The sequence below is a fragment of the Kwoniella dendrophila genome, chromosome 4, assembly GCF_036810415.1.
Source record: "Kwoniella dendrophila CBS 6074 chromosome 4, complete sequence".
NCBI lineage: Eukaryota > Fungi > Basidiomycota > Tremellomycetes > Tremellales > Cryptococcaceae > Kwoniella > Kwoniella dendrophila.
The window spans coordinates 648,035-674,642 of record NC_089479.1 but is presented as its reverse complement, the minus strand read 5'-3'; the positions used below and the strand labels follow the sequence as shown (position 1 = coordinate 674,642).

At 38.7% G+C, this 26,608-nt stretch overlaps 8 protein-coding genes across 8 annotated transcripts; 1 reads left to right on the top strand and 7 right to left on the bottom strand.

Annotated features, from left to right (window-relative positions):
• Positions 1-839: 839 nt before the first annotated feature.
• On the bottom strand, positions 840-2,246 carry L201_003383 (uncharacterized protein; the record flags this gene model as incomplete). Its single annotated transcript, XM_066219138.1, has 6 exons — positions 840-975; positions 1,044-1,218; positions 1,316-1,488; positions 1,599-1,848; positions 2,011-2,154; positions 2,231-2,246. 6 exons carry the CDS (start codon positions 2,244-2,246, stop codon positions 840-842), a joined length of 894 nt encoding a protein of 297 aa, XP_066075235.1.
• Positions 2,247-2,858: 612 nt separating this feature from the next.
• On the bottom strand, positions 2,859-5,901 carry L201_003382 (uncharacterized protein; the record flags this gene model as incomplete). Its single annotated transcript, XM_066219137.1, has 8 exons — positions 2,859-3,134; positions 3,209-4,302; positions 4,363-4,597; positions 4,658-4,815; positions 4,877-4,937; positions 4,990-5,193; positions 5,265-5,780; positions 5,878-5,901. The coding sequence occupies 8 exons, from the start codon at positions 5,899-5,901 to the stop codon at positions 2,859-2,861; spliced, it is 2,568 nt and encodes an 855-aa protein (XP_066075234.1).
• Positions 5,902-7,054: 1,153 nt separating this feature from the next.
• On the bottom strand, positions 7,055-12,246 carry L201_003381 (uncharacterized protein; the record flags this gene model as incomplete). Its single annotated transcript, XM_066219136.1, has 9 exons — positions 7,055-7,075; positions 7,131-7,184; positions 7,249-7,416; positions 7,499-7,624; positions 7,720-9,047; positions 9,121-11,812; positions 11,904-11,991; positions 12,072-12,125; positions 12,218-12,246. 9 exons carry the CDS (start codon positions 12,244-12,246, stop codon positions 7,055-7,057), a joined length of 4,560 nt encoding a protein of 1,519 aa, XP_066075233.1.
• Positions 12,247-12,957: 711 nt separating this feature from the next.
• L201_003380 (uncharacterized protein) lies at positions 12,958-15,913 on the bottom strand (the record flags this gene model as incomplete). Its single annotated transcript, XM_066219135.1, has 8 exons — positions 12,958-13,432; positions 13,501-13,745; positions 13,809-13,934; positions 14,054-14,128; positions 14,200-14,287; positions 14,347-14,777; positions 14,850-15,784; positions 15,856-15,913. The coding sequence occupies 8 exons, from the start codon at positions 15,911-15,913 to the stop codon at positions 12,958-12,960; spliced, it is 2,433 nt and encodes an 810-aa protein (XP_066075232.1).
• A 1,303-nt stretch (positions 15,914-17,216) lies between these two features.
• Positions 17,217-18,099, bottom strand: L201_003379 (uncharacterized protein; the record flags this gene model as incomplete). Its single annotated transcript, XM_066219134.1, has 6 exons — positions 17,217-17,280; positions 17,344-17,381; positions 17,461-17,536; positions 17,614-17,656; positions 17,904-17,909; positions 18,093-18,099. 6 exons carry the CDS (start codon positions 18,097-18,099, stop codon positions 17,217-17,219), a joined length of 234 nt encoding a protein of 77 aa, XP_066075231.1.
• Positions 18,100-18,885: 786 nt separating this feature from the next.
• L201_003378 (uncharacterized protein) lies at positions 18,886-20,951 on the bottom strand (the record flags this gene model as incomplete). Its single annotated transcript, XM_066219133.1, has 9 exons — positions 18,886-19,048; positions 19,128-19,302; positions 19,357-19,471; positions 19,544-19,874; positions 19,943-20,003; positions 20,074-20,233; positions 20,318-20,417; positions 20,496-20,623; positions 20,805-20,951. The coding sequence occupies 9 exons, from the start codon at positions 20,949-20,951 to the stop codon at positions 18,886-18,888; spliced, it is 1,380 nt and encodes a 459-aa protein (XP_066075230.1).
• A 617-nt stretch (positions 20,952-21,568) lies between these two features.
• On the top strand, positions 21,569-24,249 carry L201_003377 (uncharacterized protein; the record flags this gene model as incomplete). The annotated part of the gene is made up of 3 exons (XM_066219132.1): positions 21,569-21,619; positions 21,685-22,097; positions 22,164-24,249. The coding sequence occupies 3 exons, from the start codon at positions 21,569-21,571 to the stop codon at positions 24,247-24,249; spliced, it is 2,550 nt and encodes an 849-aa protein (XP_066075229.1).
• Positions 24,250-24,610: 361 nt separating this feature from the next.
• L201_003376 (uncharacterized protein) lies at positions 24,611-26,193 on the bottom strand (the record flags this gene model as incomplete). The annotated part of the gene is made up of 8 exons (XM_066219131.1): positions 24,611-24,931; positions 25,050-25,208; positions 25,313-25,459; positions 25,539-25,774; positions 25,853-25,882; positions 25,936-25,986; positions 26,049-26,085; positions 26,155-26,193. 8 exons carry the CDS (start codon positions 26,191-26,193, stop codon positions 24,611-24,613), a joined length of 1,020 nt encoding a protein of 339 aa, XP_066075228.1.
• Positions 26,194-26,608: the final 415 nt, after the last annotated feature.

Here is a 26,608-nt window from a genome sequence, read left to right as displayed (position 1 = left end):
CGGTCTGTGTGTACATTATGTTATATGTATGTGAATTTTGATGCTCGGTGCATGGGTGAGGAAGTTCCTGACGACCATCACTCAAATCAAAAACATCATGTTTAAAAGCTTTCCACACCTCGGTTTCGAGAAATGTCGTTTCATCAGATATGCATATAAAAACGAATTAACAATTTACCTTTCTTAATAGATATTTTGGATTATTAAATTAATCCGTGAGATCGCAAAGATGGGATGTACAAGCTCTAAACAGTAAGTATCGATCGCCTAAATGTCTGGATCACCTTTATAACTCATAATCTGTGATTTAAGTTTAGAGGATTCGGATCCAATGTATCTCTCTTCTGGATCATTTCCTCCTGCTCCAGCTGGTAAACCAACCTTCTTGATGGCGGACCATCGTGGTATATACACGAGTAATCCAAACGACGAAAATCAAAACGATAAACATGAACAACCACTACCACTTTCACCAGATTCACGTACTTTCCCGGATGTTGAAAGTACGTCCGTGCTTGCTGTACTGTATCGCTTTCCTGACATGTCCAGATTCCACGCTGAGATCAATTTCCCTTTTATAGACCAAAAGAACTACCAAAAACAGAACAACACCGAACGAAACACCGAATGCGAACAAATATAAGGTACACAAAATAACTTCCAAAATCTGGTTTCGCTTACTCTGGAAAATTAGAAGAATATGTATATCAATTTGTAGACGCATATGCAGAGTTTATCCCAATGCAGAACGATACATGAAATACATAACGTAGAAGCTATTGTCCGTAGGGTGACCATAATCTTACAATCACATCCTCAATACCGTCGCTGCAAGTAAGCTAAGCTTTTGGAGGTTGAGGTGGACTAGCAGGATAATCTAACTTTTCAGGTGTGACTTGCCATCCAACTTGATCTTGTAAATCAACGAAAGATACCGTGATATTACTACCGGCTCGAGCATCAAATAATGTGACTCTACAAATAGGGAAAATAATTCAGCCGTTGCCTCTGTACTTTATCCTACCCTTGAAACATAAACTTACTGTCCATCTCCACCATTCTCGCCGACAATCTGACCATGATCATCATACTGTGAGCCTTGAACACTTAAGACAGCATACCAAGTAACACCTGTAATGATACTTCTCATCTTTTCATTCGGATGACTGACTGATTTGATACACACATAACTTTCTGGTGCAGATTTGAGTACTCTCCCTATTTCCCGTACCGATGAAAGTAACAAAATGGACGAAATTCATACATATTAGCCAAACAATATAGAATAATTAATTTCCATGAAAGGTCGACTCACATAACTCGGATTTCCAAGAATCACCTGTTCTATCAATTTTATACTCTTTTGATTTTATACCTGTTATCATTGACCAAGCTGTTATAGGTCCACCATCATTCTTGAAACTAACGGATTTTATATCATCACTGCCACCAATTTTCATTGCTGCGTATTCTAAAGCTGCCACCCACCTACAGTAAATTAATCATGAAAAAGAAAAAACAAAGCACAACCGATGAATAAAGTCAGCTCAAACCGAGCTCTGTATGGAATACAACAAGAAAAGAAGGTATTAATTTACCAATTATCATTTGCTCCACTATATTTAGAAGTAATATCAGCGTATTTAACATCTTGTGAATCACCTTTGTACTCTTCTCCTGTCTTTTCAGCTTTATCCCATTTATCGATATTGAATAAAGTTATTGATGCCTTATCAATATTGTCAATTCCACGTTGATCCAACTTGAAAATATCTTGTATTTTCGATGATCCTTGAGCATTGGCTAGAGATGCTAAGCCAGCTAGAAACCAATCATCCTTAAATCCGTCTGTATATGTGATATATAGTTAAACAGTTAGTAACGTACAGTATGAGTAATAAAGTATGATATTGTTGGAGGTAGCATAGATCGATGGAATGAATTATACGGATCTCATAATTTCTACCCAAATTTAGGCTAAATGGGGACGGGGCATGATTTGTCACATACCTTGTTTGATATCTTCGACTTTTGGCCCACCTTCACTCCATAATGGCTTACCACCATCTCTAGCCTGGAGATGCTGGTTGGCAGAAGCTGGATCAATCGGTGTAGCCACACATGATCGAGCAATTAAAGTGAAAATACCAAATACTGTTGGGGATATACAATATTCAGAATTGTGATTTACTCATGATATAAGAATGTCAACGGGAGGCAACTGACTTACCAATAGGGTTGAACATCTTGAAATATAGTAACTCTGCCAGAGAGAATATGATTTGTATAAATGTTATTATTCGATCTTAAGAACGACAAGAAACGAAGTTGATAAGTGAGCAAGTACCGCAAACTATTCACGGTTTTCTGTTAATTATATATCCCAGAAGCCACTATACACTAACAGCTCAAGACATCTCATTTAACTTGTATATCGTATCCTCCTTTATCCCGATAAAGCAATAACTCCTGTCAATTTAAATCTGTCATACGACGATGAAAGGATGAGCTGTAAGGGACCATTCCTTGAACTGTTATTGACTAATTAACTTCCAGCAAGTATGATTAGCAAGATACAAATCGCCACATCTTGGCAATGGCAAGATATACGTGACTAACTTTACTTGAGACAGATGAGATCGACAAGGAACACGCTATTTCACATTTTTGTTGTGGGATCCATATGCATGTAAGATGAAAATGTTAAAATGAAACGATAATTTTCTATGATATATATGGGATGAAATGATCAACTACAAAATACTGGTATAATTGATTGCTATTATACGATGCGAACACTTGACTTTACTCTAAGACTAATTCCCAATCCCTTTAATTTTTGATTTTGAAAACGATCCTTACAATTCTCTTAACCTTAGAATCAAATTAACTAAAACACTTGCAATTAAAGTAGCACATAATATAGTTGGACCATATTTATCATGATAATCAATTGCCATTCTTTTTCTTAATTTCAAAATTCTAAACGCATACATTCCACCACTATACGTTATTGATAATAATGCAGTTAGAGTGAATAATAATGCTGATATCATACCAACTGAATCTCCTGGATCGATAAAGTTTAATAACGCAATTGATACACCGGATAAAAGAATTGCGAAATGTGCCCACTATGAACAGCAATCAAAAATTAGCATTGCACAAGGTAATAATACTTCTTCGGTATATATGTCAAAAAACTCACCTTCAAGAAAGTCCTTTCGGCAGCGAAAACGACTTTAGGTTCAACTCTAACAGGTACAGCAATTCTTTTCCCTGGAGGAGCCTTGAACTGATTGACATAAACAACTTGATTTCCAGATTCATCTTCTTCTTCATCGACACCTTCCTCTTCATCTTCAGAATCATCTTGAGGTTCCTGTCTTTGTGTAGAACCGTTATTACTGTCATTGCTCTTTCTAGCTGCTACAGCCTCATTCAATTTCTTGAGTGATTTAGCATCTAATAAAGTAACATTCTTATCGAATCTATCACTAGCAGCTAAAGGATCAATTCTTAAAGATGGTTCATATTTGTTTTGAGAACTATTTCGTCTTGGTAATCCATCAACTGAGTCTCCATTAGGCTTCTTTGCACTTGCACTAGCTCTTCCAGGTTCAGCTTTTAGATTAGCTTCATCCCTTAATTTCTTTTCTCTGAAATCTCTTGCAGCTCTAGCTTCGGCCGCTGCTCCAGGTGGTAACCTTAGATGTTCATCCTCATTCTTAGCAGCTTGGACCATAAACTCTTCATCTTCTTCACCTTCAGATACAGGTTCATGGTATGATGGTTGACTCGATCTAGCAGGTGAATGGATAGCTGAGTTGGTATTTGATGTAGATGAATGAGCATTTGAATGAGGTCTTTCAATCAATACTCTTGATTTGGCAGAAACAGGTTTTCTGATATCTTGGTCCATTTGAGGCAACCAGAAAGGTACTAGGTCCACTCGTTCAGGCAATAAAGAAGCACAACCATGAATGAATTTAGAGAATTTAGGAACGGCTTCGACCAAATGACTATTAATCAAATCTCTAATCCATTGAGGAGGTTCTTCTCCAACTTTGGTGGCAAGTTTGACCTCTAATACACCGTAAGGGAATAACTCTTTCTCAGAACCAGGAATATTGTTGAAAGGATGGTCAATACCGAAATCGGTTCGTCTCCAATTTCCATTCGTTCGATCGTTACCATCAAAATTATCTTCTCTAACCATGGTTAATTCGGTATCAAGTGAAATTCTGACAGTAGCATTACCAGGCAATTGGAAAGCAGTACGGTTGTAAAACGTTCGCATAACTGTTTAGCGTGGGTTAGTCAACTCCAAAATCTTTAATCTGATTTGGCTGGTCTACTTACCTGGTCGCAATTTTCTGGTGATGATAGCATACTGAATCTCGTTGGCAAGTTGTTTCATGCCTTCGACCTCTTTTTCCGTCTTTTTACCTTTCTTGACCAAGGCATCGAATTCGTCGTCCATAGTATAGTGTCCAGCAAGGTATGCGTTCATCTTATCTTCTTTGATGACAAATCGCTCTTTTACTGATTTCTCTCCAGTCCAATCTTCTCGGTGTGTTTTTCGCTCAACGAAGATCTGCGACATAACGAAGTGAATCAGTAAACGTCGTCCGTTTCAATAGAGCAAATCACTAACAGTGATACCGGTTACATCTCCGTACCACCGCATTCGGATAGCCTCAGCACCTTCAGTCTTCTCTAATCGACCCAAATACAACTCAAGATCCTCATTATCGAAGTAGATGGAAGTGATAGCAGAATCAGCCTTTGAGAATTCCTTGTTAGGATCAAAGACTGTATGTAAAAAGTCAGCTAACGAGATCATTGGGTGATTGTCTGCCTTCATCCAGCTTACCGAGCACGGGGAGATGTTTCATGATAGCCAATTTGAGGGGAACAATATTCTCATCGTGTACCTGTTGACGAATTATTAGCATTTCGAGCGAGGTTCGCATAGGTGTAACTTACCCAATATTTGGTAGTACTTCTAACGAAAGCATTTTGACTTCCACCAGCTGAAGAATCACCTTCTACTGGATGACCTCTGGTTCTGACTAAATCGAAGAGTTTGGAGAGTTTTACGATGAGTGGATCATAGTTCATTCTATAGAAGGGATGTCTTTCCAAGAAATCTTTGTTGAACGTGGGTTTGAGGGAGAAACCAGTTAATTTCTGAGGGACCGTCAGAAGAGTGTAATTAGTGGACGAGTCGTTTAATGCACAACTGGTATTTGATAACTCACATCATGCTTTTTGACAATTTTGATAAAACCAGTAAAGTTCAATTTTGTGAACAAAGCTAAATCATGTACATCTGCAACTAAAACAGCGACTTCCTCTTCTAATTCTCTGAATCTTTCTTCAATTGCATCTATTGAAATATCTGATGAAGCATCATCATCATCATCGTCGTCATCATCATCAGAACCACCATCATCATCTCTATGATTTTCAACATGTCTCTCTAAATCACCAGGCGTTCTTTCGTTACCATCATCATCATCGTCATCATCATCATTTTGATCTTGTAAACCAGCTTTTTCAACTAAACCTAAAACTTCTTTTTCTAATGAAGTGATTTTTGACATTAATTCCTCAGATTTTTCTCTTTGAAACTTTTCACATTTTGATAATTCATTTTTCAAAGATTGTACGAAATTAGCTTCTGCTATATCATTCCATGGTAAATTTGATTTTATTTGCTTCTTTAATCCTGAATAATCAATATATTGATCTGCCCATTCAGCATATCGAGAATCCTGCAAAAGTAAGGAAGAGGTACAAGTTAAATCCCGGTATCTCGTTATTCCTGTTTGTTTGTTTGAAGAGTAAGATCGTTTCAAACGATCAACTCACTTTTATCCGTCTACCAAATTTCATGATGTATAGCTAAACTATCTGAGATTTGATCTGGATGATGTTGCTATTGCTATGATATACAAAATACAGCTGAAATGATTAGATTGGCTTCAGTTGCTTGAAGAATAGATCAAGGAGTTTGTAGCTATGACGATTAAGGGAGATCTGTGCTTGATTTTGGGAGCACGTGAATGAAATTTATCTGTTCTTAAGTGCTTCGAAGTATCCTTTGCCTAAGTTGATTGATGGATTCCTTTAGATTCAAGTATAGTCTGTCACCAAGAAGCTATTTGTGTGACTATAAGGACTTTCCGGAAATTCGTGTATGCTGAAGAATTGTGTCAAATATCAGAGATGATATATTCACAAATTGAACTCTTTTCTTCTTTCTTCAATGTGTTGTTCCACGGATGACTGCAACGTTGAAGTATAATCTGTTGGAGTTGATGTTTTTTTACTGGATTATACGAGGTAAAAGATAATTTATGCAAAGAGATATATTTATTGGGTAAATGTTACACACGTGTGACTATCAATATCCGATTGAATGGGTAGGAGAGATATGATGACGCAAGGTTAGATAGAAACTGTGTACTATCGTGGGCTAGTAAAAAATCCTATGCTGTGGAAAGTCGGAAAAACAGCTTGTTTCTTGGGATAGTAGTGTACAATAGTTGATTACCGAGATGATTTGGAATATAATGCTTAGATTAGACCCTATTGTAGAGGAGCGATGAATATGTTTTAATAATGAATTAATAGAACAAGTAGAGTAGGATGTATGATGTATGAAGGGACAAATGAAAGATAAGAGTTGGCCACAAACGTGCGTCTATGATTAAAAATGTTTTTAAAACAGTCAGGCACGTATATAAAATATTAATGGGGTATGACGAAACAAAGCTAGTAAGCCAAGATCCCGGGAGCAAATTAAAGAGAGAGAAGAGGATTCGGGATGGTAAATTAGTCGATAGCTATTAATCTCTTCTCCATAAAATGCTCGAAAGAATCAAGGAACTGTTTAAGAGTCTATCCGAAAAGCATCAAATAGATTATGCATATTACAATTTGGTATCACTTTATAATCACCATCAAAATTCGTTCACAGTATACATCCATCGCTTCCCTCCGAGCAAGCTACAGTATGATCGTAATTGTGCCACTTGAAAATTGCTCATAAACCAGGTCGATATACCTAAGAGCACAACAATCAGCATCGTTAAGGACAATGAAGCGATCAATGAACTTACAATGATCTTCCCGCTTTTCAAATCCTCACATCTATAGCTAACTTCTTCAGGTACCTAGATCAATGTAGAAGTTAGCGATATCATTATGGATTATACGAGGTTGACTTTTATGACTCACACCCCGTTCAACTTGTAATAATTTGATCTTATGCTTCCTTTCTTCAAATTCAGCTATGATACCAACCAGAGGTTCTTGAACTGAGCCAACATGTTGATTATATGTGGTCAAACCTTTTTTACCTTTTAATTTCGCATCATAGAAGGAGGCTATATCACCAGGACGAGGCTAAGAATTACATAAATTAGTCAGTTTGTTTAACAATTTATTGATGAGGACAGCAAACCTGTATATAACTTTATACACTTACATCATCATATCTCCTCAAGATTGATCCACCTTCTTGTTCAAATACGATCTGACCCCAACCTTGACTAGGTTTAGGTACTTGGGCTTGATCATATGCATATAAAACAAATCCAGCTGAACTTCCATCCTATGTGTCATGTCAGATATTATAATTACTTTGACTATACTCGTTCACTTGGTTTGTGCTTGCTGAAGAAACACAAAACAATGAATATCACTTACTCCAACTTGACCTCTTTTCCCTTGACTGAAAATATTATGAGCAGATCTAGCTAATTGTGCTCCATGAGTTGAGGCAGCTTCTTTCAATTGATCATATCCTGGTCTTCCACTTTGACCAGGAGTTTGAGTGATGGAAGGTTGTCTGGCTAATGTACCTTGTTGGTGCTGTTGAACGGGAGAAGGAGGAATTTCCTGTTGGGAAGTAGGATTTTGAGCTTTTGATGGCGTCGATGGAGGTTGGATATCTATTGAACTTCTTGATATTCTAGACAAAATCGATCCCGATCTTCTGGGTGTTTCTCGAGTTGGACTCTGAGGCGGTACTTGAGTTTGAGACTGAGTTTGAGGTGGAGGAGGTGGTCTATTTGGTGGTGGTGGGGGTGGTGGAGCATCTTCTGGGATATCTCCTTGTTCATTCTCCATTTGATTAGCTAGAATGGCTGCAGGTTCATCAGATATTTGCCAGTTACTACTTGCGATAGAAGTTGGTCTATCTTCAGGTATGATAGCCGATGAAGCTGTATTGGATCGCTTGTGCGTCATTGAATACCTTTTTTCTGTTGGTACAGGTGGTCTTCGTCCAGAGGGTGTTCTAACAGGTGAAGCTGGAAGGGGTGATGTAGGAGTTTGAGGCACTCTAGCTGGAGGCGCAGGAGCTTGATCGCCATCCACAGATGTTGATATGGTTGGTCTAGCAGGCGGATGAGGTGGAGCAGCATCTTCCTCTTCGTGCGCTGTGGCAGGTGGTGCAAGCACAAGTCGATTTCCGGGAACAGGAGGTCGCCCAGGTGGTGGAGGAGGAGCTTCATCGCTATCTTGAGTTTCTACAGGTCCTGAGTTTGGTTTCTCTTCCTCTAAGCCTCTAGCATCTTCCTTTTCCGATTCAACAGCGCCACCTTGATTGAATAGACCGAATCCACCCAAAGCTCCACCAGCTCGTAATCTAGCTAAAGTAGCTCTTCTTCTAGCAGCTTCCTGTTCAGGTGTCTCTTCGCCTGCTTCTTCGGCTGACGTGGCGGCAATAGGTGAAATAGGTTGCTCATCTCTTGGACTAGCAAGAGGAGGTCGCTTGTCAATTGATGTTGCTTCGTTTGAGCTTTCTTGTGGAGGTGGTACTTCGCTACCTGGAGAAGTGACATTTTGCGAGGGTTTTTTGAACGTTGGTGGAGGCATACCGAATTTGATACCACCCAATTTGGCCATTCGTGCAGCGATTCCAGATCTTCGAGTCGCGTCGTCATCGCTTTCCTTAGGTGATGCTAGAGCTTCCTCGGATACAATTGATCTAGATTTAGTGGGTGAGGTGCCGACATCAGGGTAAGTTCCGGCTGAGAAGACAAATTAGCGTCTTAGCAGATTATTCCGCTGACAAACAGCTACAAAGACAGAACTTGCACTTACAAGGAGATTTTGGTACATCAGCAGCAGAAGGAACGCCCATTTGTAATGGAGCAGGTAAAGAGGGCTTTCGAGCTGGAGGAGGTGGTGCAGGTGTTCCTTCCTCCTCGACCACTTGTCTTTGAGCTGGAAGAGGAGGTGCTCTAGCTGGAGGGGGTGGAGGAGCTGATTCCTCTTCATCCTCTTCTTGGTCCAGTTCCTGTTGTACTGGCGGAGGTGGAAGATTCCTTGCAGCTGGAGGCGGTGGAGGTACATCTTCATCTTCATCTTCGTCTTCGTCTTCGTCTTCGCTCTCCTCGATGTTGGCTTGATTAACAGGTGGAGGAGGTAGACGAGCTGGTGGCGGTGGTGGAATTGAATCTTCTCTTTCTGGTTGAGCGGGTCTGGCAGGAGGTGGAGGCGGAATATCTTCATCATCATCATCGTCTTCCTCTTCTTCGTCATCTGAATCCTCTCTTGGAGGTATCAAAGCACTTCCGATTGGGGGTGGAGGTAAAGCTCTTCCCTCTTTAGCTGGAGAAGGTAAAGGTCTTGGTCCAGCAGGTTTATCTAGAGATATCCTTCTTTGTGGAGGTGGAGGAGCATCTTCCATGTCATCTTCTATAGCTTGTTCTAGATCTTCAGCATTATGAGTATGATCATGTTCATGCTTTAATTCCAATTCATCCAAAGGAATATCCAAAGATAATCCTCTTGGTTTTCTAGGTGGTGGTAAAGGTGGAGTATCATCATCTGGATTGAAATCTGCTCCGTCAGAAGCAGGTGGATGTAAAGGTACCATACCGATGGGATCTGGACTTAATGGTGTTGCAGGAGTGTATTCATCTAATGGATCATCAGAAGGTCTTTCAAAATCCAATTGGCCTGATTGAGCTTCCTTCAGAATATCGTCCTTTTCGTCTCCACCTTCAAACAGACCTTCTTCAACCTCTTGAACAGGGGCGGACCTGTCAATAATTCCACCTTCTTCTCCTTCTTGAACTGTGACGGCACCGATACCACGTTCATTAGCGTCGGCACCGCCAATAGCGCCTACAAGAGGTTGATCTAATTCGTCTTGTGAGTTAATTCGCTCTTCTTGTGGATTAGGTTGAGATTTCTCTGCAGCTGGAGGATCGACAGGGGCAAGAGCAATTCCAGCAGCAGCAGCACCTTCTAACCCTCCAGCACCACTACCAACTTGTTCAGCTTCTTGTTCTTTTTCCAATCCTTTCGCAGTCTTTGGTAAAGGATCTTCTTCCCCTGCTACCATGACTTGCGGAGGTGGAACAGGTAAGCCATTCTCATCTGTGCTTTCGAATCTATTTTCAGGTTCTTTAGGGTTCTCTCGAGCTGCTTCGGGAGAAGTAGAGGTAACTGCTGAAGAGGTTGCAGGTCCACGTCTTCTAGGTGGAGCTGTTCTTCTAGGCATAGCAGCAATCGGTATTGATTTTGGTGGTGCAGCAGCAGCAGGTGATTCCGATACTGCAGGCTTGGACGTAGTGTCTTCAGATGACTCGGTTGCTTTAGGAGCAGTAGGTTCTGCTTCTTTGACTGGTGGAGGGGCAGCTACAGCGAAAGGAGTTGGAACAGGTTCTGATTTTTCTTCTATTGGAGAAGCCGCCGCAGCTGGTACTGATTCTCTGGTTGGTTTCCGAGTTGGTTTAGCAGGAGGCATCATTCCCATCGGACCTCTTGCACCTAATTTAGCCATTCTAGCAGCTATAGCAGCTCTTCTAGCTTTCTCTTTCTCTTCTTCGTCTTCTTCCTCTGCCTGTCCTTGATCCTCTCCAGTCCCGGCTTCAGCTAACTTCTCACTTTCTTCCGTTATAGGCGATTTGATTTTCTCCTTCTTGTCGATGTCATCGTTATCTGCTCCATCTTCGGCTTCAGGTTCAGGTTCAGGTGCAGGTGGAGCAGCAGGTCTTTTCCATACTTTACCTGTTGATATAGGTGCCGGATTTGACTTTGTTTCTCCTTGATCACTACCACCAAATGCACCATGACCTTGCAAAGCTGCCATCCGTTCTTTCAACGACCCGCCTTTAGTGATTGAACTTATCGCATCTGCAGCTGACATTCCTTTACCTTCTTCTTTTTCTTTATCTTCAGGTTTTTCTGCTGAAGTAATTACTGAAGGTGAATCTGTTGAAGTCGCTTTAGGTTGAGTTGAATCTTGAGCTTGAACTGAAGGTTGAGATTGAGGATTAGATTCACGTTCTTTAGCTTCTTGTTCTTGACGTAATTTCTGTCTTTGAGACCAAGTCAAACCACCTCCTCCTGCAGGTTTAGGTTTAATTGGAGGGGGTGCAGGTTTATTCTGTGCAGCAGCGAAGAAAGCTAATCTATCTTTCATTGATTGTGGTCTAGGTGGTGAATCACCTGTATTTGTGGTGGTCTGAGCTGGAGGTTGAGCTGGCTCGGCTGAGGTTGAGGAAGCCATGGTTGAAGTAGAAGGAGGATTAGGTGAAGAAGGTGGTATTGGTGAGGGTGCTATAGCAGGAGTAGGAAGTCTAGATTGTGGATCTAATGTAGGTGAAGGTGGTGCAGGTTCATTGATAGATACAGGAGGTGGTGCTTCTGTTGCAGTTTCCTTGGTATCTTCTATTGATTCATCTGTCGATCCCACTGATTCTGGTACAGGGGCTACAGGCGTTGGATCGCCAACTTGAATCTGATTATCTTGACTATCATCTTCTATACGAACGATAAAGTCCTATCAGAGATAGACCGTTGTATCATCAGTCAGTAAACGATCCTCAACGTCACGAATGATACAGATCAACTGTTAAAACGGATGAAATTACCTTTGGAAATCCACCAGATTTAGATCCATCTAAACTTTCACCTATTAACCAATCTTCGTCATCATCTGATGGTCCCTTTACTCTTATGCTACGAGAACGCAATCAATAATCAATATATAATCAGTTCCACAAGCTATTTGATTAACACTTCGTTCGAAAGCTACTTACGTTTCATCTTTAGCGAACGATAAATCTGTAGCGTGAGGTGACTTGTACTTGAGTCTAGGTGAATAAAGAATGAGCTCTGATTAGCCATCCGCTGCGCTGCTGTCGATACATTGATCTGTGGTCGATATGGATGCTCGAATACTCACGTTGTCTTAGCAAGATAAGGGAAAGACATCGTTCCGTCTCAGCACTTCAAGAGTATTGTCTATCTACCTTAAATGGATACCTGATTTCACTATGCTCTTCTTCAATCGCAGTTTGATTTAGTTGAGAATAATTTACAGTTTCAGAATCGGAAACAAGGGGAGTCGAGCCGTCGCGTCGAAGATCAAGATAGATACAGCTCGGGTGTGATATGTTATGATAATGTAAGGATGGAATGGTATGTATATATATGCTACTGAAAGAGGAGGGTTGTAATCGATAATTTATAGCTGTGCGTTATAACCATACCCCGCGAACCGTGCTGTGACATCACTTTAACCCCTCACTATAGCACTCAGGGTTTCATCAAATGGAAGATTACCCGAACATGCTGTAAATAGATATGCCACATCTCATCTTCAAAACAGAGACAAGAGATGCATAAAATTCATGGATGATATGTTACTATGACTATGATTATAGCTATGGGAGAGAAAAACTTAGAGAAACAAAGAGGTAGTGGTATCGCTTCCATCTACACCAGCTATATCTATTATGTGTATATACATGATTGTTCGTTATTTGCCGATCATCCGCCTTGACAGTTTCTCTTCTATCTGTGACCTCGTTGTTGAGTCTCCAATTATCCTTGTTAATCTTAGTCTTTTCCCTTCCTCCATTGATTCTCTACTACCACCTTACATATTATCTTATATTTCTGTCCGCTGAACGTACAGGAGATCTAGATAATACCTTCTTCTTCTTCATTGTGATGATGATTATGATGTTCTTCTCTCAAATCCCATTTACCATCTTCACCAATTTGACCATGTGCAGGTAAACCTAATCTCTCTCTTATTCTCTCAACAGCTCTTGTCCAATTAGCTTTCCATACCATCCAAAATTCTAATACACTTGCATATGCCAATGCAATACTTAATCCTACCCAGATACCAATTAAACCTAAATTGAATCTTGGTGTGAATGTTAACCATAATCCGAATGGTAATCCAATAACATAGTACGATGTTAAATTAATTAAAGCTCCAGTTGTATGTAAACCAAGTGATCTTAAAACTGCACCTGCAGTTGAAACGATACCATCTGAAAGTTGGAATAATGCTATATAAGGCATAATTTCAGCTACTAATGTAACTACTTCAGAATCGTTGTTGAACAAGTATCCCCAATTTTTTCTGAAAATAACACAAATCGATCTATATGCATCGTCGGTCTTAGCTTGAACCCTCATACGTAGTCAAAATAACGAAAGGATCACACTTACGCGTTGACAACAGCAAAAATGACACTCCATAACAAACTTGCTCTACTTGCCCATTTGGCCTCCCAACCTCTTCCAGCACCTAATAAATTACCGACTCGTACTGCGGCAGCGATACCTAATGCAGCTGGGACTTGATAGAAGGTTGAAGCAGTGGACAGAAGTACGGATTGAGCTGCCAAATGGACGGGTCCAAGGATTGAGGCTGCAAGAGCACAAGCTTCCCATGCCCACCATTCGGATGAAAGCTATTAGCAAAAGAAGTTAGTATGAAATACCTTGATTTGAGAGTTAACCCATTTCCGACTAACCATAATAGTACCGGCAAGACCCAAGGATGTCACAGTACCTAATTTAGAGAAACAATGTTGGAATTTGACAGGGTGGAAAGCTTCTCTGGGGCCGTATAAGACAACCCAGGTCAAAGAAGCAATAAACTATGTGATATCGTCAGTTTAGGCTAACCGATAAACGTGTACTTTGTTGAGCACAGAAGTGCAGGGGGATGCGGAAGGAAGAAGAGAATAGATCAAAGCTTGTAGCTATTTTAACTTACGGCCAAGTTGTATGACATCCCCGTCGCCAAAGCACCTCCCACGAATCCAAGTCTACAGAAATCAGGTCCCCATACCTAAAAGGGATGATAGAATCAGTAACGCGATCAAAGTCTGAACATAAATAACAAAGAAATCTTAGACTTACGAAAAGATAGTTCATGACTAAGTTAGTAGGAGCGACGAAAAACAAGATGTATGTTGGAACATGCATGAGATTTTGAGCTTGAAGGTATCTGTAAAGAATGACTTGGATTAGCCAAACTGAACAAAGCTGTTGTAGGTCATAACTCACTTTTTCATCAAGACATTACCACCATAACCGGGAATACCTAAAGATAACCATCTTAGATATTGAGCAGCATGTTTCGCTACATCACGTTCTTGACCTAAACCAACTAATACACCTTCAATATTCCACCAGATCATAAACATAGGAATCATTGAAACGGTCAAGACAACAGCCATTCTTTGTGCCCATAATCCAACACGTGAAGGATCAGATGAAGTCCAAGCGGCAGGTAAAAGTGTATCCATTGCTGTGCATAAACCTTGTAAAATTGAAAAACTTGATACAGCAGCTGTCATTGATGCTAATGATGATGCAGCTAATTCAGTTGTACCTAAATGTCCGATTGATACTACCGATGCTAAATTTAACGACCATTCAGCAAGTTGTGAAAAGAAAATTGGTATAGATGATCGGAGGATGATAGGTAATTCAGCCTGAAAGACAAGTCATCAGTATTTGAAGAAAGAGAAGATGCGATATGATATAGAAAATGATGGAATACTCACTCGTAAAGCCTCTGTCCATACTCTAACTTCTACACCTTCTTCATTTACTGGTAATTCGAGATCTACTGCATCTAATTCTTCTACAGGATCTAAATCCATTGGACCTACACCGCCATTATGGCCAGGTGTAAGACCTCCTAAACCAGCTTTACCACCAAACATCGCACCACCTGCAGATTGTACCAAACCTCTAGCTACATCACCACCTTCGTCACCGGAAGAATCATCTGCCATTCTTACAGTTACACTTTGTCTTCTACCACCTGGTAAACCAATATCAGAGACATATGGACTCGAAGTTCTTGATAATGGTCTAGAAGTATGTTTTCTACCTCTTTTAATTGACTCGGTTTCAGTTGCTTCTTCATCAGAAGGTACGGTTGAAGAATCTCTTGAGTCTCCTTCAGCATTTTCACTTTCTTTATGATGGTGATGTAAATGATTATTGTGATCTTTTCTAGGTGGTGTTCTAGCTTTTGATCTTGAACGTGAATTACCTGATGTCATAGTCATACCCGCAGGTGTCATACCATCTAATGATTTTTGTCTTCGACCTGTTCTACCTTGTATAGGAGCACTAGTAGCACCATATGATTTTCTTGATGCTCTACTTGTTCTTCTAGATGACCATCCTCTATCTAGTAAACCTGACCTCTCAGTGGCATTCTCTCCTTCAAGATCATCATCGTCATGAAAGATGATTGCATCTTCATATGAAGCTTCTTGAATTGTTCCTATATGAGGTCCATGTCCTGTATGTGTACTAGGAGCTACAGAAGGTCTTCTATGTCCACTTGTGGAAACTGGACCATTCTCATCTGTAGGTGAAAAATCGTTGGAATCACCTAAATCTGGATGTGTAGCTGTTGATCCTCTTCTAGGATGTGGATGATCTCTAGCTCGATTGATCAAATTTTCAAGATTGGATTGAACAGCTGCGATGTAAAGATTTTTATTAGCCAACGTTATTTAAACAAGACCAACAACAAGAAATTGGCAGACTTACCATAGGGTGAAGTAGATAAAGAGGCAGAGATCAAACTTGAATGGGGGAAATTGGACATTGTGATAAAGTGGCCAAATCTACTAAGCTGTAAACGGTCTCACCGATAGAAGAAGAAAGAAGACCAAAGATGTAGATGAATATTTATCTTATTTAGGGTGAGTCTCAAGAAGTTGAAAAAGTTGGATTACCTGATATAGATGTGATACGCAATGATCGTGTGATGATAATTCCAATTGTTTCGGCTGAAGGTCTGTGCGTTTAACTAGATTAGCGCAAAGTTGACTGTATCGAGTTGTAAAACCAAAGGATGTTGATATTGTAATGATGGTAACCTTGAAGGGAAGTTGGTTGTAAAGGACAAGGACAGATCGGCGATACTACTACTGATAAATGGATGACTATCGGCTTTCGACAACTTATCAACTTTAGAACAGCTCAGAAAAAAAAAAACCTTCTTCGCAAATTAGTAAATTAAAATTGTTAATTGTGGAGAATCAAGCAATCTGTAAGATAGAAACGCGTGCTAAAAATCTGATATCGTCATACGTACACCAAAACCATTTTTCCTAGTTTCTCGGTAGTTTAACCGAGAGCACTCCCTTGGTAAAATTTGCTTACCCTGCTAAGCAGTTACAAAAATCAGTAAAGCCACCCTGAATCCTGTCAGTCAAAAGTGGGGTAAAATTCGTGCTGGTCGTGGTAAAGATTGTGTAAGGTTAGTGCCCCGCACGATTCAAGAGTTGCGGTAACTTTTAATGCACTACGAGAATCGCTCTTTGGAAGCGAACCAGATGAAGTCAGAGGACGTAGCGCGATCAAGTACCGCTAAGAGCTATACAATATACAGCACAACGATGGAATAACTTGACAGTGGTCAACGTCATCTGTCACGCATGATGTTTGATAGTATTCCATACGGTCGATTGATGATGGACTTCGAAACGAAATCACGAGATTCAGACGTTGTTGAAAGTCAGCTTTTGTTATCGCCAGATGGCATATAACGTGAATTTATACCTTGTTGATGGCGCAGCAATAGTTAACGGAATTTGCATATATAAATAACATAATAAAATATTGTCATATCATTATACCACATACAACGCATCGTCCTAACAAATGAATTGAGTTCCGAAAGATGAACAAAGATATCTCTACCACCTGTATATATAGACATGTGTATAGACATCCCTATCCCACCTTTGCTCAAATCAGACAAAATAGAAAATCGAAAAACGAAAGAAAGAAAAGCATTTAAGGAGAAGAAGATACAAGGATTAGGTGTTTATTTCTTGTTTTTCTGCAATACAGAAAGTGGAAGTCAGTTCACAGGTCTTGAATGGAGTGGTCAAGTTTAGACATTAGGTCAGAATAGAAAGAGGTAGATGGTGATGATCGGAATAGGCACTAACTGGGTTTTCAGAACTATCAGAGATATCGAAAATTAGCGAATATGGCTTAATGTTATTCCTCAGCAAATCAACTTACGCAGTCTTCCATGATTCGGCAACCTTTTTGAAGTTTTCCTATAAAGGTTGGAATAGTAATCGTCAATTATGGCTTCTTAGCGAGAACACAGTATAGAGTTGTATAATAGTAACTCACTTTGTGGTTGTTGGTTTTACCGGCTTTTTCGTTATCAGCCTTGAGTTTGGCAAGTTGTACTTTCATGTATTCATTGCTACACAGCGGAGAGAGTTCTGATCAGTACCAAAAATCCTAAATCTCAATGAGGCAAGGAAAATGAAGAAGACTTACTAGGCAGTTGGTTTTTTAGCACCACCCTTTTTAGCGTCAGCAGCTATTGGTCGAGGTCATGCAAAAACCATAATTTGCATGAAACGAGAAGGAAGGGAATGAGGAGAACAGTTTCTCATTAGCTTTTGGTCATGATTTAATTTTCATCTTGTAACATTACGCGTTGATAAATGCGCGAAGGAAGATAAGGATGAAAAAGATGGCTGGTAGAATGGTATTTTCCGGACTGTTTTGTTCTTATCGGATTTCTTTATGCATATAATAATTTGATTGAGACATGTTCGACTTACCTTTAGCTAAGAGGGAGACATCGATATTAGCATTATGAATTGAATGGATTAAAGAAAATATGAAACAATTTCCTTCTTTAGCTCTTTAAATCTTTTTCCTCTTCCCGTGACTCTTGTTATGGTTTATACGGGAAAGGAAGGATGAACGACCTCCACCAGTGTAAGAATGAAAAGAATGCATATACTTACGAGCCATTATGAATTAATAAAAGTTGTTTGGTTAATAAAAACAGTTAAAAGTTGTTATAAGTTGAAAATATGTTTGTTGATTGAATGTATGGTGAAAAGAAGAAATTAAAGAAAGAAGGGGGGGGAAGAAATGGTTATTTAATATAAGAACCTACCTAACCTATCTGTATATTGGTTGACTATTATTTAGATGTAGTACGAAGGAATGTTCTTGTTACTAGTAATAGAGAGACGCGTCTCAAATACGGTAACACGGTTAATCTACCTAAACGGGTATATTACCAAAATCTAATGTCACAGAATCACCAACAAATCACGTGATTTTTGTGATTTCTTTTGATTAATTATTAATATCACCGCACGGATCTAAGATGGTAGGTAATATAGTAAAAATAGTAAATAACATAACAAATCTTCCCTTCCTTTCCCCCTTTTTCAATTCCACCGGGAATTATACCTGATACGAGAAAAGAGGGTGGAGATATATATCCCTTTCGGACCTGTCAAATTATCTCATGATAATTGATGATGTGTATATTCAACATGTACAGATTGCAAGAAAGCATCGACCATACTACAACGCGTCTTATCAATACGAGACTGCGGACGATTGATGTGACGAAAAGGCTGTTTTGGTATTACAGCTCCTTGTGATTTATCAATATCAAAGAAGCAAGGCAGATAAATATATCTGGTATGTATACTACAAACAGGCAATTCATGCAAATTATGAGAATAACCAAAAATATCAATATGAAAACAAAGAAGCAAATCGAAAAAGGTTGATTGGATTTTAACGCATCATGACATCTTCACCGTCTTCAGGTCTAGGTGCACCTCTTTCAACAGAATTCAAAATTTCTCTTCTGATCTCTGCACTAATTGTCGGATGAGGTCTTGCTCTAATGACATCTAACAAAGCATCTTTCTGATCAGGTGTTAAATCTGAACCATACCTATAAGTAATTAGGAAAAACAATTATTAGTATTGAACCTTTTTATTCATAATACCATCTGATTAGAGATATAACTTACCTTTGCACAAAGACTAACATCGATTGATGCCATAAAACAGGTAATTTATCTTCACCCGTTCTACTTCTTTGAGAATTTGCTAATCGGATGAAATGGAATACTAAAGCATCTACAACTTTATATGGTAATGCGTATTTCTTATCTAACAAGATTCGAATGAAAAGAGAGTTTGGACCTAGATATCATTGATCAGCATAATACTCAGAACGGCAAATGATAAAATACTAACCTGAATAATCCATTGAAGCTAATCTCAATAAAGCAGCAGCAGAATGTAAAACTGGTACAGATACTTTTGATAATACTGATGCTACTATAGCAGCTTCTTTGAGTGAACAACCGGTCTGAAGAGAATTGCGAAAAACAATTAGTATATTGGTCTTGATTATCAATAGGAAGAGCAGAAGATTACTTACCTCACAAAGAGGGAATAGAATTCCCTTGAAGAAAGCGGCAGGTTTATATAAGCCTTTCTTCAAAGCTTCATATAAATGTACATTCAATTTTCCATTATTCATTCTCATATCTTCTCTACATTTATCTAATAATACACCTTCTAAGAAAACTCTAACTTCGGTTGGTTTTAAATTTGATACGAAAATTTTGGTACATGCAAAAGTTGCATGTGGTGTCCATTCTGTAGGTTTTGTTAAAGCTAATAATTGTGCCCAATGTGGTAAAGATGGTAAAATTTTCAATGCTTTAGGTAAAGGTCCTGATTTATATCTTGATAGTAAAAAGCCAACTCTAATAATACACAAAAAGGTTTAGCTGGTTATACTGGCTGGTTTCAAGATAATTGATATGAAACTCACTTGGTATATACCTCGATGACTTTAGGGTTTAATCCTTTCTTGGGATCAGGTGGTCCTTCATCTACACATTCGAGCGAATAACAGAAATCAATTCGTGAACGCTATTTTATCATAATTTCAAATAGACTCACCCTCATCTTCAAGACCTTTACTAACTGCGCCACCTTCCATCTTACTGAAAATCAAATCTGCCAGTGTCTTTGGTGGTTCTCCTGGTTCTTCTGATCCACCCGCATTATTCTGACCTTGATTTAAAGCGTCTAAAGTAGCATGATCCTCTGGATCGATTTCCTGAAATGGGTTTCGATTTATCAATATCGATATTACACATGATCTCGAGTATGAGTATATTGGGCAGGAACAATTCATGCTTACCAATTCAGCATATTCGTCGCCGGAAACGTCTCCTTCTTCGAAGTCATCTTCATCCTCATCATCACTTGGGATTTGAGCTATTTCTCTCGGTCTTTTCGATCTACATGTGTAATAATGATTGGAACTAAATACAATTTCCTGCATGTATCGACCTCTTAAATACTGAACAGAAACTTACGGTTCAGCTACTTGTTCATCCTCATCTTCCCAAGAATCATTATCTTCACCTAATTCACGATTCACTTCTTCTTGCTGTTCTCTTGCCAAATCAAGAATTTTTCTTGACATTCGAGCATTTTCTGCTTTCTGTAAGACCGAGTCACAAGATTCGTATCAGTCTCATCATTCTGAAGCCGATCAAGGTCCAGGGCAATCCAGACATTGATCAAGCATTTGGTGTCGATGCAACCATATACAGTATAATGGCGAAACGAGTCATGATAGATGAAATTGCTCAACTACAGATGGAGGATTCATTATGACTTACAGGCTCATCATCAAATTCGTCATCATCCATAGCACTCTTCTTACTTGGTTTACTTGGTCTACCGAATTTCCTCAATGATTCATCTGCATCTATTTGTACATGAAGTGGATCATGTCTTGATTTTGAAGGTTTTACTACTCTTGGCATTTTGATAGTTCTTTAATTTCACAAATGCAAGCTGATTTTCCAGGTTCTTCTGATGTGAAATTTAGTAGAGATGTATTTGTGATGTTTTTATCGTGAGCTTATGATTGTGTGAGGATCAACTGTTGTCTGCCTTGACAAGATATTTATGAAGATTTGTTATTTTCAACTTTTTTCATCGCGGACCTCATGGCAAATCTTTAACTTTTATCGACCGAGCTGAAACTTGGGAGTCACGTGATTATCCTACACTTAAATAATATATTATTAATACCCAATTTACGCGATAATTAGCTGAATATGACGCTTTACTATAACCTTGATTTTTGACTTTCCGATCGAATTTGGACATTTCTTTATCGCCTAACTTATCACCATAAGGTTGAATACTGTGTTGCGAATACTTTTCTCGAGAATCAACACAAATGAATCTATAGCAGAAGCTTTAATTGTACTGCCAAGATCCAAAAATTAAATACAGACAAGATGCGAATATCAGCAATATCTTCGCGCGATTGATCAACCTTTCCTCTACCGCTAAAAAACCATATCCCTTCGAATCATAATCTCTTGACTTTCTTGACATACTTACCGCAAACCTACGAAAAACAACACAAATCATGAAGGAAGAACAGCCTATAGATCCCGGCTCTTTAGCTGCCGTGTTATCAGTAAGTTTATCTGTCAACATGAGTCTTATTTGACATCATCTGAATTCTTCTATATCATTGAACAGGCGGATTACCCATTAATTGATCCACCATTGATTCTCGCTATATTATCTGATTATCCACCTTCATCATTATCTACAAATATACAAGCTATAAAAGATCAATTAGGCATTTTAGAAGCTACTCTAGTACCTGATCCTGATGAACCTGAAATACCTTCTGAATTTGCAGAAAGTTGGACAGAAAGTACATCTTTAAGTGGTATTGATGATGAATTATCACGTAAATTAGATGGGCTATCTACTAATGAAGGCGACAATAGAACATCAACTACATGGACATCTTTAGATGATAGAAGTAAACAGAGCAGTACGACTAAAAGTAGTCGTAGTGGAAGTGATAATAGTGGAAAGAGCCAAGAAATAAATGAAGAATATTTAGATGAATCTGAATTGCTTAGATCCCTTTTCCCGTCTATGTAAGGTAACGCCAAATGTGAATTTGTATTATTTATCCGAACTGATACAATTATGTCCTTGTATAGGCCTGAGACGGACCTTACATCGGTACTACACTCATACCCTGCAATACAGGATGCGATCGATCACCTTTTATCGTTAGAGTTGATCAGAAATGTTGAAGAAGAAGGACATTGGCCTGAAGACGAAGGTGTTAGAGTCTTATCAGAACCTGAAGTCGAAGATTGGGAATCCACAAGGTCAAGAAAGCCAAAGAGTAAAGCGAAATCAAAATCGAAGACCACTTCAAGGGCTTCATCCAAACCACCTTCAATCGAATCATCGCCCCTAGCAACGGCCAGTCCGAGATTTGATGATTACCCTCTACCCTCTTCTACGCCACATTCTCGTGCTTCCACAGCTGGAAGTTCAATGTCTATTTCGTTACCAAGCTCAACAGCAAACAAGAAGAAGAAAAAGGATAAAATAACTTTCCCTCTAGTCGATACTTTACAGCGTAAACCTTCACCTGCACCATCTAGATCCAGTAGATCTCAAGTTAAATCAAGTGCTACTCCAGATCAAGGAAGTAGATCATCCTCACCTGCTAGAATAGCTGTCACAGATTTCGGCAATGGCAATAATGATAGTAAATCAGGACCAGTCAATAACCCTTGGCATACAGTCACGTCATTATCATCATATTTATCCGATATCCTGCCCAATCAACCACAAACTTATTTCCTTAGTTATTTACATTCACCTGATTACCATTCTGCCTATTCAGCAATCTTAGCTGCGTTAGCCAAACTTCCGCCTTCAACTCCTTCTACTAATAATAAGAATAAAAACAAGAACGAAATGGATTTTTCATCTTCAAGAGAGATCTTAGAAGATATATATGGATTTTCCCTTACTAATGGGTCAGATAACGATCATGACAATTCAACAATTGAACGAGATTTAGAAATTTGTGTTCATGCTGCAGGTGATGATGTAGCTACGGTTTTAGACTTAATGAACTTATTAAACGAAATCTCGGAATGGCCAAATGATGACGATTACCCTAATGATCCATTCGAACCTAAACATCAGCCTGATTATTCAATAAATCATACTCCAATCATCAAACCTCCAACTATATCTCTCAACTTGCCTCCTTTACAGGCTATCGGTATGGAGAGGTCAAGTTCAGCTGGTTCAACGATATCGAATAAATCGGTAGATGATCATCTACCAACCAAATTGAACGTATCAACATTACCAGGTAAAATGACCAAACCCGAGAAAAAATCTAGACCGACAAAACAAATACCCGAAGGGCCTTTGCTTGGAGGTGCTATCAGAGAAGCTAAAATACGAGAAGTTCCCGGATCGAAATTATCGAATACATCTTTATCGCATCCTACAGCACTAGATTCATTTGGTACTGTTTCACCAGTTATACCATCATCACCTAATTTAGGTCCAAGAAAACAAATACACCCACAAAATTGGCGTACAGTTCAACATGTTAGACCATCTTCTTCTACCAACAAAGGCGGTATAAGAGAAAAGAAATTGACTGTTGAACAGTGTATGGCTAATGCACAATTAGAAAGAACACGTAGAGAAACTGCTATTAGAGCTGCGGGTAGATCATTCAAAACTAATACGAATGGTATAGCAGGTGGTGGAAGAGCTGTGAAAGGTGTCGTAGCTGGACATTATGCTGAACAAGCTCAACAAGCTGCAGCTAGAGCAAGAGAATGGGAATTAAAAGCTGCTAGAATAGTCGTCAATTCTCATCTGTCTGGTACTCAACATAATCATACCTCATCTCTTTCACCTTACGGTCACACCAATAATTCGACGCCTAGACCAGGAAGAGGTGGTAACGGAGGAGGAGGAGGTAACAAAACTATTGATTTACACAATTTAACCATAAACGAAGCTATCACAGTAGTTAACGAAGTTTTAAATAATTGGTGGATGCATGAAAAAGAAATTAGATTAGAAAGATGGAAAAAGCAGGAAGAGGGTAAATTCATAATTATTACTGGTGTTGGTAGACATTCAGTAAACAATAAAGGTGTTTTGGGTCCTGCTGTTGCTGGTGATTTGGAAAAAAATGGTTGGAAAGTTGATAGAGGTGATTCGGAAAGAGGTTACTTGGTTGTAAGAGGAAGGTAAAATAGAATTTCTACCGGATAACCTTAGATTTTGGATTTCTAGTAGATATATATATATACGTTAGATAGCTTATCAAGGTGAATATCATTGCATTTTGCTTTTTGTTGTAATATGTAATTGTACAATTAAAAAATATATATCTCTAGATGAATCAAACATTTTTCGTTAAAATTGATATATGCATACATATTTAATGGCCAAGGCAATATTACCCTTTTAATAAGAGATATGAGCAGACTGATCATTGATACTAATTACAATATGTTCTCGTGTTTGAGAAACCACAATAACCAAACTATCGATTGAGTTTGCAACCTTTAATACCTTTCTCTGCACTCTCTAGCTAAATTTCGAAATAAACTCAAAAAGCTAAAGCTTTCTTTGCCATTTCCAAAGTACCTTGATAAGTAGCATTACCACCTGTAAACCCAGAAGCGTGAACAAATGTTCCACCAGGTATACCAGAAACTTCAGATAATTTTTCATCTCTTACACCACACCAAGGTTCAGGTAAAGATTTTCTATTTTTAAAAGAATCTGATGATTCTGGTACACATTGAATTCTCCATTTTGATGATGGTTGATCAGGTTGTTCAGGATATAATACGTATAAAATTGGTTTTTCTGATGCTTTTGAATCGGTTGATTCTAATGAGAATAAATGATCTTTCCATGGACATGACTATTGAAGTGGGGAGAATAGGAAATTAGAACAGATCAGTAATAATGTGCAACGCAACGAAACCGTAATTCGTGAATAATTACGAAAGATGCTATAAAATTTATCTAGTATTACTCACTTTATCGAAAACAACAACTTGACCACTTGGATCAATCTCAAATCTCTTCTCCATAGCTTGTTTAACAATATCTCTGGCAGGTAACCAAGCAAAAGCGAAATAATCTAATTGTGATAAGAATTCTTCACCTGTTATTTGAGAAGCTTGCGCGAATTTTTCCTATCAATAACAACCACAAGATCGACTTAGCACTATGTTCTTTCATCCATACAAAGACGCATTTCAAACAGCAATCAATCGAGCTTATACAGACCAGAACTTACATCGTACTGAGAATCAGAACATTCTTCATTCCAATTTGGATTTAATCTTCTTACTCTTGAACTTAGATCTGTTCTATTTGTATAAGCTAAAGGTGTTGAAGAAATATTTACACCATTGTCAATACCATCAACAGATTCAATCATTTCCTAAAACAATTGATCATCGAGACTTATCAGCTGTGATCTTTGATGTAAAGCAGAAATTGATAGTCTATCGTAAGCTTACAGAATATAAGGTGTGCCACAAAATTTCAACTCTTTCATCTTCAATATTGGTTTTTAATCGGTTTGCTATAATTTCTTTTCCAAAATGTTTATAGACTAAACCAGCTGAAGATAATTTGATTTTATCAAATCCACCTGAACCAAAGACTTCTTCAAACCCTCTTTGGTGATGATCGTATCTTTGTTTCTCGGGAGAATATACACCACCAACATCAACTACTATATCTAATGGTTCAACTGATTTTGGCATAAAATAGGTTCATCAGATTAATATATGATATTCCTCAAAGATGGGCAAAATTGTGTTATACTCACGCTTTGCAGGATCTCTAGTTCGTACGAGATCTATATATTCTATCAGCTCATAATAGATCTCCAGTGGTGGCTAAATTACTGACCAGCGTCCTTGTACTCATCGGTCATACGAAGCATGAAGACAGCAAGTGCCTCTATGCAAAGACAAACATGAGCTATGTACGAGCAGACATCATTCACGTCAAGTATAGCTCACCGTCACAATGGAATGTACCAGAGTGAGTACCGATAACCTAGATATGAAGTAGTTGTATCGTCAGCTTATTATGTGCTGAGTTGAAGGGGCTAAATTAGATACTGACTTTAGTGGACTTCATTCTTTTGGCTATAGGATTAGACATGAGATTTCTTGATAGGTTGAAGCGAGTAGCAGGGTTCGTTAGTAGTCTTGTTGTCTGAATTAGAGATCTATAGAGCATACAGATAGCTTTGTAAGACTAAGTTACAATGATCAAATGGTGTATAAATTTAGTTGAATAGCCAATAATCAACCTTTGAATCCACATCAATCAATTTAAATTGATAAATTGCCACTTTGTGCAATAGCTGAGGTTTCTACTTTCCCACGATTGCAATATTGACGCGTGTTTACATATAAAGTAGCTAGTACTAAGTATGTCATTTGTCATTTTCCCATTCTCGGTTGTCGGCTCAATCTTTCACTCTCTGCTACCAAATATCCCACTCAATATCATCATACCATATCAACAATCATATACATTTCAATATTCTATCTACTATCTCTGCAAATCCCCA